At 55.5% G+C, this 14670-nt stretch overlaps 1 protein-coding gene across 2 annotated transcripts in view; it reads left to right on the top strand.

Annotated features, from left to right (window-relative positions):
• Window positions 1–13559, top strand: part of CHST8 (carbohydrate sulfotransferase 8) — a 145362-nt gene extending 131803 nt beyond the window's left edge. For both annotated transcript variants that reach the window (XM_070387989.1, XM_070387990.1), the window contains exons 3-4: window positions 11384–11421; window positions 12002–13559. In XM_070387989.1, the coding sequence (XP_070244090.1) occupies window positions 11384–11421; window positions 12002–13108 (1145 nt within the window). In that variant the 3' untranslated portion in view covers window positions 13109–13559. The remainder of the gene's footprint in view (window positions 1–11383; window positions 11422–12001) is intronic.
• The last annotated feature ends 1111 nt before the right edge of the window (window positions 13560–14670 follow it).

The following is a 14670-nucleotide window of genomic DNA, read 5'->3' as shown; positions in this document are numbered from 1 at the left end:
CCTAGAGACCGGATGGGCCTGGGTGGTGCTGGAATCAAGGCCAGGGACCCCTCTGGGCATGATCAGTGGCCATGCATGGCCATCTGGGGCACCCTGCTAAGGACCAGCGCTTCCATCTCTGAGCCCCTGGGCAGCGCTCTGTTGGAACCCGACTCCCCCAGGGGGCCTGGGGCGCCTCCCTTACCGAGCAGCCCCTGCAGCAGTTGGGGGCGGGGGGACACTTCAGGGAAGCATCAGCTAGAAGGATTTGCTTTGTGGCTTTTCAGGGTATCGCAGGCAACAGCCGTGACGGGTCTGACAGCCACAGACCAGCTCAGTAATTGACGCGGTGGCCGGATTGTCACATCCAGAAGCCGGCCAGAACCAGACCGATCATTATCTTGCGGTCGGGCCACCGTGGTAATGAGGCTGCCCCGTCGGCAGCCTCCGATGACCTGACTTGGCTCCAGTGAAGAAGCGTCTGTCACAGGCCTGGGCCAGTCGGTGCGGTTGGCATTCTTCCTGCAAACAGGCAGCCCCTTGGTGGGCCGACTGCAGCCTCGGGCTCCAGAATGACTCCCTCATTTTTATTTTCTGGTCACCCCCGATGGAAACTCACCAATATTTAAGCCAAATTAGGCCCTTTCCTGCAGAGCTGGCTGGAGAGCGGTCACCAGGGGCCCTGACAGCCAAACAAGAGGAACATTACATCCATCCATTTAACCTGGCCACGGCCACTCAGAGCTGAAGCCGTGGCTCCCCACAGGCCCAGGACAAAGGCAGGACTCGGGCCAGGCTCACTGCCAGGGCTTCAGGTAACTGGCTGCCTCAGCGCTGCTCTCTGTCTTTGGAAAGTGCTGGTCCCACACTGTCACTGACCCCCAAGAATCACAAATGCGCCCCCACTTATACACCTGCTAACCCTGTCCTCCCTTCTTCCCCCTCCTTCAGCTGTAAATCCATCTAGCTGATGCTTCTTTGACGTGCTCCCCCCACCTGCTGCAGGGGCCACTCGATGAGGGAGGCACCTCAGGCCTCCTGGGGGAGTCACGTTCCTACAAAGGGTTGCCCAGGGGCTCAGGGATGGATGCGCTGGTCCCTAGCAGGGCACCCCAAATGGCTATACATTGGCAATCATGCTGATCGTGGATATCTGCTGTTGGGAGACCCATTGGCATCTCAGACTTGGCCAGGATCTGCCTCCCTTTGCGGGAAGGGGCATCAGCATCCACCCACTGCTCAAGTAAGAAGCCAGCATCCCTGACTCTGCTCCCGGTCAGTCCCTGGGTCCTGCTGATGCAGGGAGCCAGCTGGTACCAGCCCATGAGGTCCCAACTCCACATTCACACCTGTAGCTTGGAATCTGCCATGGTAGGAGTATTTATACCACGGAAATCAGCAAACACTACCAACTAGGCTCCTCCCCACCCCCACTCCACCACCCCCGGAGCCAGTGGTTAAACCTTAACCAGCACGCCCACTGCTGACTATTCCTCCTGAAATAGTCTTCACATCTTTCTCCACTTTCTTTAAGATTTTTTTTAAAGGAACATCTTTATTGAATATTACAATACTACTTCTGTTTTATGTTTTTTGGGGTTTGGGGAGTTTGGATGTGAGGCATATGGGATCTTAGCTCCCCAACCAGGAATCAAATCTGCACCCCCTGCATTGGAGGGTGAGATCTTGTGCACTGGACCACCAGCGGGTAAGATCCCTTTTCCTCCATATTCGGCCATCCTCACCTGGGTCCAGGCCTCAGACATCTCCGCCCGGACAATGGCAACATTCGTTGACCAGACTTTCTGCTCTGTTTTCAACTCTTCACCTCAGAATGACCCTTAAATTCACAATAACGCTCAGCTTAAACCCCTTCTAGGCGTTCCCTCAGGGCTTAGGAGAGAAGCGAAGGACCTTCTGCCTTTGCCCTCTGCAGCCTTGGTCCTGCCATTTCTTGACGCCCTTCCATGAAACCTGATGCCATGGTGCAAGGCCACCAAAGTCTGCCAGAGATGCCCTCGTTACCCACGTTTGGACTTAGTTGCTCAGTCACATCTGACTCTGCGACCCCGTAGGCTATAGCCCACCAGGATCCTCTGTCCGTGGAATTCTCCAAGAAAGAATACTGGAGTTGGTTGCCATTTCGTACTTCAGGGGATCTTCCCGACCCAGGATTCGAACCCGCATCCCCTGTGTCTCCTGAACTGCAGGCAGGTTCTTTACCCATGGGGCCATTGAGGAAGCCCAGGTGCCAATTAATTGTCACTACCTGAGGGAGACCTCACCTGATGCCCTGGGATTGCTGGCATCCCCCACCACATGCTGCCTACCACATCCTAAATTGCCCCCTCACACATGGAAGGCTGCTGTTCAGTGCCTCACCTCCTCACTAGACTGAAAACTCCATGAGGACAGAGCCATGACTGTCTCGTTCACAGCCAAGACGCTGTCACCGGTGCCTAAGACACTGCCTGGCACATGCAGTGCTCGGTGTGGGGCAAATGGACAGATGGTGGCCGCCTGTGTGACTGTGACTGTCACAGGTCTCATACTGCAGGGGAGGCAGGGATGGGGGCCGCCAGGGGCCACTGTGGCTTTGCTGGCAAGTGTCATGAACTGGGTTCTTTCTCATCTGCAGCAGCATTCACTCGCTCCTGCTTATCCTTCCAGGCCCAGGTTGAATACGTAAAAGGAAGAAAAAAGCGGGACTTGCTCTAAAGCATGTGCCACATGTGAACTGTGCCTGGATGTGAACACACCCTCCCCACCCAGCGCAGGCCAGAACACACAGCAGAAAGCACACAGGTGCACTCGTGGTGAAACACAGCACAAGACCTACCAACTCCTGCTCTAATCGATGTGCACACGTGGCAGTGCAGCTGCGTATGCATGGCATGTGCACGGGGGCCACACCCCCACCCCCAGACACGATGGAGTCACCCCAGGCTCGGACAGAGGGGAGCCTCAAAGTGGGAGCTGAGGACCCCTCCCCTGAGAACAGGCAGGCACACAGACAATGCTCAGAGACACCCCTCCCCCAACTGGGTGAGGGACAGAGGTGTGGGGGTGGGCAGCAGCACAGCTGTGAGCTTTGCAGACCAGCTAACAGGCTGGCTGGTTGACTGACAGGCAGCTCAGATGCGCCACACTGACAGCTCCAAGGGAATTCACAGCCAAGGCTGAGCTGACAGGGAACTACTCAGCTGAATCGTGGATCCTAATCACAGAGGCGAGGGGATGGAATCACTAAACAAAGCAAGGAGCAGTCAGAGCCGTCAGGTGCCCATCTGCCCAGGACGGGAAGATTTCCGCTTCCCTCCCCCGCAGGCAGGTCCCAGAGTCCCTGCGCTGGTGCAGGAGCTGGGCTCAGGGAAACCCAGGCGCTGCAAAGGTGCCCAGGTGATGGGAGCATCATGAGCCGGGGACCTCCATCCTCTGAGCTCTCTCTGTGCCCAGCACTGTGCATCACTTCATTTACACATTTGCAGACCCACAAGATAGGTATTTTCATCCCCTTTACCAGATGAGGACACTAAAGCTCAGGGAGGTTAAGTCACAAAGCAGTGTTCTCATTTTCTTTTTTTCCTCTTTTTACATATACTGACTTGTGTGTGCATGGTCAGTCATGTCCGACTCTGCGACCCTATGGAGTGCAGCCCGCCAGGCTCCTCTGTCCATGGGATTTTCCAGGCAAGAATACTGAAGTGGGTTGCCATTTCCTCCTCCAGGAATCAAATCGATGTCTCCTGCATTAGCAGGAGGTCTCTTTACCACTGACCACCTGGGAAGCCCTTTAAATATACTGAAAGTCTCTCAATCATGTCCAGCTCTCACAACCCCATGCACTGTAGTCCATGGAATTCTTCAGGCCAGAACACTGGAATGGGTAGCCTTTCCCTTCTCCAGGGGAACTTCTCAACCCAAGGATCGAACCCAGGTCTCCCGCATTGCAGGTGGATTCTTTACCAGCTGAGCCACCAGGGAAGCCCAATATACCGACCCTTTGTTAAAAGCTGTGACTCGGGGTGCAGTCTCTCGGTTAAGGGAGAGGAAACACTTGCTCAAGTCTGGGCCAAGGGTCAGGGGTCACTGTGGGACCCCACTGTGAGTTTGGTTGTCTCAGAACAACTTGAAGCTCCCCCATCCAGAGGCTGAGGCCAGAGGACAGGGCCCTGCAGGGCCACCCACCGTCCTGCCTGGGAGCACGTTTGGCCTGACCCCTGCCTTTCCCCAAGGTCCAGGTTCTGACCCCAGAGCCATCCATCTTTGGGTTCCAGCAGCAGCCGGCACCTTTGTCTGCCCCCCCCGCCTCCTGGAGCCCCATTTTCGTGCCCTGGGCCCTGGGGGCAGCAGAGATGGCAGGGCTGTGCGCTGAGGCCCTAGCAGAGAACTTAATGAGTTGAATGTTCCAGTGAACACAAGTGAGAATTTAAGGCCCTTTGGTGAGGCTTCTTCCATCTGAATTCTGTGCCCTCAGTCCAAGCTGCCCTCTAATTGCTGAGAGTGTTTAAACTTCCATTTTGCATCAAATCTGCATATATTAACAACCGGCCCAGAGGAACAGAGCAGCTCACAAGTAGGCAGACAGAGGCCAGAGGGGGTTTGGCAGGGCTTGCCCCTCAAAAGGGCAGAGCCTGAGCTGGTAGGAAGAGTCAGAGGAGGAATGGCCACCATGGGGGCCCAGAGGCAGGCCCAGCCAGGGGCCCCCCCAGGTGGCAGTGGGAGGCAGCCAGCTGAGTGTGTCCTTGCTCTGACCACCCAGACCCCCAAACCCCGCATAGCCTGGGTGGGTGGACAGACCCTCGGCCAGGGCAGCACATGTCTCCATCCAGCCACTTGGCTGGCAGCTGCCACCAGATGCACAGACCCTCCCCAGGCTGCCAGGCTGAGCTGGAGAAGCCCCGCTGGGGGTTGGTGGACTCCAGCCAGAACCCTGGAGAAGCCCAATACCCATCCCCCACTCCAGGGCCAGCTCTCAGTTCAGGCAACATCAGCTTTTCCTCAAGCATTTATTGAGCTCCTGCTGTATGCCAGGCCTGGTGCCAGATGTTGACACAGTCCTTGTCCCAAGAACACAGAGAACTAACACAATCCTTTGTCACTGATTGGGCACCCAATCCTGCAGCATAAGTGTTCCCTCGCCTCCTCTGGGCAGTTCTGGCCAGTGCTCTTAAAGCCCCCTGAAGTCACTCCCCCCTTCCCCCACTATGAACTTGAATTATGCCCCACTTCCCGCCAAAGAGGTTGAAGTCTCAACCTCTAGTACCTGTGAAGGTGACCATAATATATATAGGGTCTTTGCTGATGTCATCAAGATGAAGTCATTAGGATGGGCCCTAATTCAGAATGTCCAGGACTTTGGCCACCTGATGCAAACAGCTGACTTGTTGGAAAATACCCTGATGCTGGGAAAAACTAAAGGCAAAAGAAGAAAAGGGCAAAAGAGGATGAGATGGTTGGATGGTATCACTGATTCAATGGACATGAACTTCAGCAAACTGGGAGATAGCGAGGGGCAGAGTCAGACACAATGACTGAGCAACCAAAAAATTCAGAATGGCCAAGGGAGAAGAGACAAGTAGACAGGTACATAAAATAATCATGTGAAGATGGAGACGGGGGACTTCCCTGGTGGTACCACAGTCAAGACTTTGCCTTCCAATGCAGAGGATGTGAGTTCAGTCCCTGGTTGGGGAGATAAGATCCAACATGCCTCCTGGCCAAAAGACCACAACACAGAAGCAATATTGTAACAAATTCAATAAAGACTTACAAAGATAAAAAGATGGAGGCAGAGATTGGATGTAAACTGCTGCAGCCAAGGAGCATCTGGGGCAGCCAGATAGCTAGACAAGGCAAGGAAGGATGCTCCTTTTGAGCATTCAGAGGAAGCAGGGCCCTGCTGACACCTTCATTTCAGACATCTGGCCTCCAGAACTGTGAGAGAATAAATTTTTGTTATTTTTAAACCAGCTAGCCTTGTGATACTCTGTTAGAGCAGCCCTAGGAAATTAATATACCTCCTGTGAGGGTCAAGTTTATATGTCAACTTGACTAGGCTATGGTGCCCAGATAGTTAGTCAGACACCAGTCTAGATGTTACTGGGAGGGAATTTTTTAGATGTGTTTACCTTTAGATCAATGGACTTTAAGTGGACTTCCCTAGCGGTCCAGTGGTCAGCAGTCTGCTTGCCAATGCAGGGAATACAGATTTGATCCCTGGTCTGGGAAGATTCTACATGCCATGGAGTGACTAAGTGCCCACACACTGCAATTACTAAAGTCTGTGTGCTCTGGGGCCTGCGTGTAGCAACTGCTGAGCCTGCTTGCTGCAAATACTGAAGCCCATGCACCTACAGCCCATGCTCTAACAAGAGAAGCCACTGCAATGAGAAGCCTGTACAAAGAGTAGCCCCTGCTCACCACAACTAGAGTAAGCCTGAGTGCAGCAACAGAGACCTAGCACAGCACCCCCCAATCCTTCTCATTAATTAAAAAAAGAAAATAGACTTCAAGTAAAGCAGATTACCCTCCATACGTGGGTGGGCCTCATCTAATCAGTTGAAGGCCACAGGAGGAAAGAAAGCAGGAATTCTGCCTCCAGACGGCCCTCAGACCTGAGCTGCACCATCAGCTCTTCCCTGGATCTCTAGCCTGTTGGCCTGCCCTGCAGATTTCACCCAAACCCCACAATCACAAGAGCCAATTCCTTAAAATAATCCCCCTGCTATATGATATACAAATAATGTGTGTGTATATATATATATATATCTATATATCTCCTATTGGTTGTTTCTCTGGAGGACCCTGATTCAGAAACCTTTCAGATTTCCTGTGGAGTAGAGCCTGGCAGCTCCCTTGGGGTTTCCTCTCTGACCGCAGTGGGAAGGCAGTACATGTGCCCTGGTTGCATTTTTTTCCTGCCAGCATCCCAGTTTCACACCTTGTAGCTCATCACCGCTTGTGTGAGGTCCTGCACACTGGCCAGCTGTGCAGCTGCCCCAGAGCAGGGAGGCCTTTCTCCTGGCATGCATGGTAGGTGTCTATTTCTTTCTAATTGGGATGTGGAAACAGCAGAGCAGGTGACCGCACTCATCCCCCAGAGGCAGCTGCCAGGGAACCTGGGGTGCGACCGATGCCTGGAGGCTGATTCTCACACATGAGGGAACCAGGCTGCAGTGGGGGATTTGCCTTCAATGTCCCTTCTGGCTCCCTCCAGCCTGAAACCCCTAGAGTTCCTGGCCAGATGGGCAGCATAAGTGGATGTGTGGGCATGGGGATGTCCACCACGTGGGCTCAGTCACTAGAAGAGCCAGGCTGTGGGAAAGGAGCCAAGGAATCCCAGCTCAGTGCAGAAACCTCTGGGGAATCCAAGGACCACGAGTCTGAAGCTCCCGACAGGGCAGGGTCTTTGAACTTCCACTCGTGTCCTGTGGCCTCTCCAGTTCTCTCCCATCTCTGCCCCACTTTGTGGGTCTGCTCCTTTGGGATGGCCATGCTTTCCCCAAGGTTGCAGTGTTTAGAGTGCCAGGACCCTCTCCCCACTGCCCGTCAGGGCCCAGGGCTAGAATTTGAGCAGCCAGAATAGCAATCACTCTCCTCAAATGACCCACCTGGGGCTAAGGGGTCAGGGGCTCATGAGGCAGCCCTTTCTAAGTACTTGGGTCCTGTTTGGACCCCCATCAGTGTTGCCTGTCTACACAACCTGACTGAAAGACTGGTTTCCAAGCCCTACCCCCAGTGGGTCCTGGGCATCCAGGATTGTGGCTTCTGAATGCAACCCAGCAGGTCTCCCTCTTGTAATTCAGAGAGGAGTGGTGGGCAAGGGACCCTCCCCTCAACAGCCCACATGCTTGAAACCTCCCCTCCCCAGCTCTGCCTCAGGTCCAAGCTGCCTGGCCTAATTATAGGAAACTGGCCTCACACACTCTCACATCAGCCTCTGCCTCCCCTTGGCAGGTAACCAGAAAGCTTTTTCAGCCAGACGCTCAGAAGAAAACCTTCAGCCAATGAAGAGCTCACAGTGTGGAGCGCAGTTGGCAGCCTCAATAACTCACGCCTTGTTTATTCTCACCGATGCTCACTCTTATCGTACTGCATGTGTTTCAACCGCTCTGCGAATGTCCTCTGTCCAGAGAAAGTGGTTGTTTATTTCTTACTGTATGGGGGGAGAGGGCTCCCTTAAAGGTTGTTAATATTATGCTGAAGGGAGAAGACAGGAGACTCAGACACTGAAAGGAGAGTGCATACATGACTGGCCCTGGGGGTTCCTGTTGCAGAGTGAAGGCCGGGGACAGGAGATGAGAGGCAGCGTGGTGACACCGGATGGAAGAGAGGGCGGGGCTGTGGCTTTCATCTGCGTTGTACACCTATTTGGGGGCTTGGCAGGTGGTCTTATAGTGAGGCCAAGCCCCCTCCAGGTTCCCCATGGCATGGGTTCCAGGGCCCCTGGTGGCAATACTTTCCTGGTTGTGCAGTAGAGGCACTTCCCTGGCTGGCTCCCCAGAGCTGTCCAGGGTCCTGAAATGCAGTCCTCTGGGGAATGCACAGACCACCGCCCCCCCTCCCCCAAGTCTCAGATGCACAAGACATCTCCTAGCTGTCACATCTTAGAGCTGCAGGTGGTCTTTGTTTCAACTTTTATCTGAGCAGTGCATGTAGAGCTACTTCCTTGATGGAAAAAGTAAGGACACTTAGCCTCTGGCCAATGGGGCCATTTCTGTTACATTCCATTGTTAAGTTTCTTTATTCCAAAGTGACCAAATGGGATGGGCTCACAGTCTTTGCAAACAAGCTGCCATAAGTTTAAGGGTCATGACCATTCAGCTTGTGGCAAACTCAAGCTCCATATAAAATCTGTTATTGGGTTTTCCACAAGGTAATCCTTTTTTTTTTTCAAAGGGGGCAATTTCGGCCAGGTTGGCTTTGTTGGGGAAAAGTGCCCAAGAGGTCAGGAGACTCATGCAGCCCTGGGCTCTGTCAGCAAGAACTTTATTGCCAGCCCGCACTCAGAGCTCTGGCCTGACCAGCCTTGGAAAGCCCTTAGGCTCAGGGCCCTCTTGTGAAGTCTGCACAGATAAAAATGGGTCAGGCCTCACAGTCCACCACCCTCCAGGCTGAGGGAATGGTGCCAGTGGGAGGTCATGGCTGTAGAGGCTGTGACCTCTGCAAGCACATCCTTGTCTCACTTTGCCTGCTGGCAAGATGCCTTCTGTAAGTGGCTTCTCAGCCCCACTCTCGGCCAAATCTGGCATGACTCATTTGCTCCAGAAAAGGAATATAAATAAGCACCATCGCACCCTGACAAGCTGACAGGATTGACAAGCAGAGTAAATTCCCGTATCTGAGACTCTGAGGAGGAGAGGTGATTTAACAGAGCCAGCTGCCGTCACCAGAAGAAAATAATTAAGGAAACCCGGCAGTGTGGAGGAAAACTGAGTGTGCAGAGGGGCCCTTCTGGTGGAGGGATCTGTGATTATCAGCTGCAGGAGGAAACCCGCACGTATCAGCTGGAAATGAGCTTAGGAAGCTCATGCTGGGGACAGGCCGCATGAAGAAAGAGTGCAGCGGGGGTAGGAGGTGGCTAGCCAAGGGAAGGAGGCTGTGGGCTGACTGGGGGATCCTGGTGAGGGGCTTAATTTTAGAGGCTTTTGCCTCAAGGTCAAGCACCCACTGCTCACACCCCACCCTCCTGAGGGGTGCGGTCAGTTCTACATGGAGCTTCCCTCTCTCCATGGAAGAGCCAGGAAGGCCTGTTTCAGAGCTGACCCATGCACACACACACACACACACACACACACACACATATAATGCTCATAAGCTGGGAGATGCCCAGAAAGGTGTGGACACTCGGCCCTTTGCCCAGGGAAGGGTCAGTCCCTGGACAAAGAGGTCAAAGAAGAGCACTGTGGCAGATGAAAGATGCAGTGTGACAAGCTGTGCCTTCACTTGCACCTCTTTGGGGTCTTGGGAAAGGTCCTGGCAGGCTCAGGGAATTTAGGTTTCCCAAACCAGAGGTGACCTCACATCCTCCCACTCTCACTTGCTGATGAATGAAGAACTGTGGGCACATCCTCAGACTGAGCAGTATAAGGCCAGGATCATAGCAGGGGCTGAACCTGTAAAACTAGACCTCACAAAGAATCGGCAGAGTCCCTGGGTCAGGGACAGAGAGCCTGGGTGTCCCCTGGCCAGCTGGGCTCCAGACACTGGAACTCTGCGAGTGCACAGGCACAACAGGGGAAGTGTCTCCAGAACAACCCCCCACCCCCACCCCCAAGCAGCAGCCAGAACTCAACCAGGTGTGGCTTAGGCAGTGCCCCATTGTGCCAGCTGGGAGCTGGAGCTCTCCGCTTGTTTAAAGGATCGTTGGTTCTGATTGTGACTGTGGCTTGTGGCAAAGCCTCAGAGAAGCCATGTCCACTCACATGGCACAGGAGCGGGAAGAGCCCAATGCCTCCGTGGCCCGGTAGGGATGGGGAAGAAGGCCAAGACTCCTAAATAGTGCCGCCTCCTTGAAGGAAATCCTCTCATCCTCCCAGGACCTCCCTTCAAATGGGCCAAATCCTCTCTTCTTGGCCAAAGATTTGCCTCTCCAAAGCTTACTTGTCCTGAGTGACCCCAGCCCCAGTGCAGACAAAGCAACTCCTTGGCGGGGGGGGGGGGCAGAGGGGATGATCCAGGGTGTGGCCAGTGATGCACTGATCTCTCTCCATCTCCCCCTTTTCCCCAGTAAGGGCTTGCCTGCAGTCAGTCACTATGTGGGGCTCTCCTCAGCCCTTTGGAGGAAACCAGGGTGGGCGGAATGAGATCAGCTCACCCTAGAGCTCCAGGACCAGCTAGTGGCCCAAATTGCAAAGCAGATGCCGAGGTGAAGGAACTTTCCAGAGCCAGTGGGGAGGCCCCAATCCAAGGGGAATGAGTCCACTCCCAGACCTGTGTGCCAAGTACAGACACAAGTGTGCCATATTCACAGAGCCAGGACATAGAAGATGGATAGATCTTCCTGAAGGGGCCCTTCCGTGTGTCTTAATGACAGTGTGAGGTGGGGGCAGCCTGTGAGGTTCCCAGCTGCTCCATTGAGCAGGTATGTGGGCGGGGCACCTTCTGGACTCTCCAGGTCACGCTAGGATGTAGGATGCTCAGAAGTGAACATCAGGTGGGAGCCGATGGGACCAAGTCTTTGCTGCACCCCACTCTCCACATGGGTCAGAGAAGTGGAGGGGCACTTGCACCGTGCCTTGCCTCTCCTCCTGGCCTCCTGAACTGTTTTTTCATCAAGCTCACAACAAGTCCCCTCGAGCCCAGGCGCCCACAGTCAGGAACCTACAGGCAGGTTCCACTGCTTACAGGAGACCACGTGGTACTTCCACTGCCAATACTATCCTCTCTGTTTGCTTTTTAGGAATAAAGTTCAGCATCAGGCCACAGCAGCCGCACAACGTGAGTTCTGAGAGTTTGATAAATCTCAGCATGGGCGGCTTGGGGAAGGTTGGGGAGGCCAGGGAAGAAATTCAGAGCTCACATTAAATCCATTCTTGGAAAGAAAAATGTGTCCTGCCTTTCCCAGGAGCCTTGGGAACAAAGCCGGGGACCTTGGACCCATGAATTTCCCTTTCCCGTGGATGGCGGCTCCCGCCTGTGCTAATAGAAGCGTTAAATCTGAGCCTGGTTCCTTCAGGCCACCAGCTCCCCCTTCGCCTCCTGGCCAGGAGGTTGTTCCTGGGAGACCTGCGCCATCTAGTGGCCAAAATAACACTTGCTCCCCGCCCCCAACCCCCAACCCCCGCCACACACACACCACGACCCTTGAAGGGAGACAGGGCTCTGGGGACTGTATGCGGGTTCAGACCAAAGGGGTTGCATCCTGCAGGGCCAGGCTGTCCCCTTCGCCCTCATTTGAGAAAACCTCAGTCCACAGAGGAGGCAGGGACCTCGGCCTTGGCGAGTGCCCGGTCCCGTGGGAGCCTTAGTGCCCAGCCAATCTGTCCATGCTACTAACCAACCTCTCTTCTCGCCCCAGGACCTCCCACCAGGCAGTTTCCAGGATGGTCCTTTTAAGGCAGCCACGGAGAGGGTTACCCGAGACTTGTCCAGCCGCGCCCCGCGGGGCCTGAGCCTGCGGATGTCCCAGGACCCTCAAGCTCAGCTAAACGTGGGGGCCCGTCTGCGACCCCGGCAGCGCCGCCGACGGCTGCTCATCAAGAAAATGCCGGCTGCGGCGGCCCTCCCAGCCAACAGCTCGGCCGGCACGTTGGCCCGGCCGGCCCCCGGGGCCCTGGACGGCCGCTGGGCCAGACTGCGCGAGACCCAGCGGGAGCGCAAGCGGGTGATGCGGGAGGCGTGCGCCAAGTACCGCGCGAGCAGCAGCCGCAGGGCGGTCACACCCCGCCACGTGTCCCGCATCTTCGTGGAGGACCGCCACCGCGTGCTGTACTGCGAGGTGCCCAAGGCAGGCTGCTCCAACTGGAAGCGCGTGCTCATGGTGCTGGCCGGGCTGGCCTCGTCCACCACCGACATCCAGCACGACACCGTGCACTACGGCAGCGCCCTCAAGCGGCTGGACACCTTCGACCGCCAGGGCATCCTCCACCGCCTGGGCACCTACACCAAGATGCTCTTCGTGCGCGAGCCCTTCGAGAGGCTGGTCTCCGCCTTCCGCGACAAGTTCGAGCACCCCAATAGCTACTATCACCCCGTCTTCGGCAAGGCCATCCTGGCCCGGTACCGGGCCAACGCCTCTCGGGAGGCCCTGCGGACGGGCTCCGGCGTACGGTTCCCCGAGTTCGTACAGTACCTGCTGGACGTGCACCGGCCGGTGGGCATGGACATCCACTGGGACCATGTCAGCCGACTCTGCAGCCCCTGTCTCATCGACTATGATTTTGTGGGCAAGTTTGAGAGCATGGAGGACGATGCCAACTTCTTCCTGAGCCTCATCCACGCACCACGGAACCTAACCTTCCCCCGGTTCAAGGACCGGCACTCGGAGGAGGCGCGGACGACAGCCCGCATCACCCACCAGTACTTCGCCCAGCTCTCTACCCTGCAGCGGCAGCGCACCTACGACTTCTATTACATGGACTACCTGATGTTCAACTATTCCAAGCCCTTTGCAGACCTGTACTGAGGGGCGGGGCCAGCCCCACCCACTCACCGGTCCGCAGGGGCATCCCACTCCTCCTTGGGGCCTCACCTGGGAGCAGAGATGTACCCAGAGCAACAGGGCTCTGAGGGTGGCGCAGGCCCTTCGGCGGGGGGACAGAGGCCCAGGCCTTGGACCAGACGCTGGCCCTTGTCCCATAACCCCCTTCCATACTCCTCAAATAAGGAAGATGCTAGGGGCTGCGGGGGAGGGCGGTGACCTGGACACTCCAGAGTCCCGGCTGCCCACACCCAGCTCCATGAAGAGTCAGGATGACCAGGGATGACCAGGGAAGTCTGAGGCCCAGCGGACGAGGGCCCCAGCAGTAAGGGATTTCCCTTAGCATTGCCTTGAACCAAACCGCAGGGTTTGCAGCTTTTCTACGACCCAGGGGGGAGTTTCCCTTGGAATGAGGTTTGAAATAAAGCACATGGTTTCCAGAGCAGGGGTGTCTATACTTTGTGTGTTGGTGCGGGAGCACAGGGACCCTTCCCCGGGGCTTTCTGGGTCTCTTTCTCCCTTGGGAGGATGGTGGGAGCCAGGCGCCTGCAGGCCTCGCCCAGGGCATGCGCAGAAGAAGCAGAGGCCCCAGCAGTGCCGGTTCAGGGCCCGCAGTAGCGTCTCCACCCAGGCTCCCAAGGCCAGGACGCCACCAACGAGGTCCTGAGATCTCAGTACCGGCACACTTCATCCTGAAAGAAGACAGACCTGTCCCCGTGGAGGCCCTTCTATCAGTGCACTTTGTGGGGGCTTTCTGGGGACTGCCAGAGCACTGACAAGCTCTCCAGACCAACTGTCCTTTGGGGTTGCCCCTGCGGTCACTGCTACACTGCACATGGATCTCAGGGGGTGTGGCATTTCCGGGTGAGAATGATGCCACCCCTGGCTTGCTTTTCTATTTTGTTTTATTGGCTGTGCTGGGTCTTAGTTACTGTGCGCAAGCTTTCTCTAGTTGCAGTAGGAGGGTTTCTCATTGCAGTGGCTTCTCTTGTTGCGGAGCTCGGGCTCTAGAGGGCACAGGTTCAGAAGTTGTGGTGCATGGGCTTAACTACCCTGAGGCATGTGGAATCTTCTAGACCAGGGATCGAGTCCGTGTTCCCTGCATTGGCCCGCTGATTATTAACCACTGGACCACCAGGGAAGTCCTGTCTCTGGCTTTCTGAACCTCGGGATAAGCAGGGCTCTGGCCCAATGATGTCATCTGCAGACCCCCCAACACTAGCCTTGATCCCTGACTTCATTCGCCTGACAGAACACCTCAAAGCCGCCAGGGTTGCCTGCTTCTATTTGAACCAGCACTGGCGGAGGGAGGGGAGAAGCTGTAGAGGAACCACCTCCTCCAAAAGCTTCCACTGTCACATGCAGAAATGGTTCTGAAATTGTCAAAAGCCAGGGTGACTCTTGAAAGGTCTCAGAGAAAGTGTTGGAGCTCTGAGTGTGGGCATGACCGCGGCAGTTTTGGGGTCTTGTTTTAATGGGAAGTGCGGCCTGGCTGTTTCTAGGGCCGTCTGTCTGTCAGAAACTTTGGGTCTCATCTTTCTGTCAGC

This window comes from Bos mutus, chromosome 18 (genome assembly GCF_027580195.1).
Source record: "Bos mutus isolate GX-2022 chromosome 18, NWIPB_WYAK_1.1, whole genome shotgun sequence".
NCBI classification, from domain to species: domain Eukaryota; kingdom Metazoa; phylum Chordata; class Mammalia; order Artiodactyla; family Bovidae; genus Bos; species Bos mutus.
This window is presented reverse-complemented; position numbering and strand designations above follow the sequence as displayed.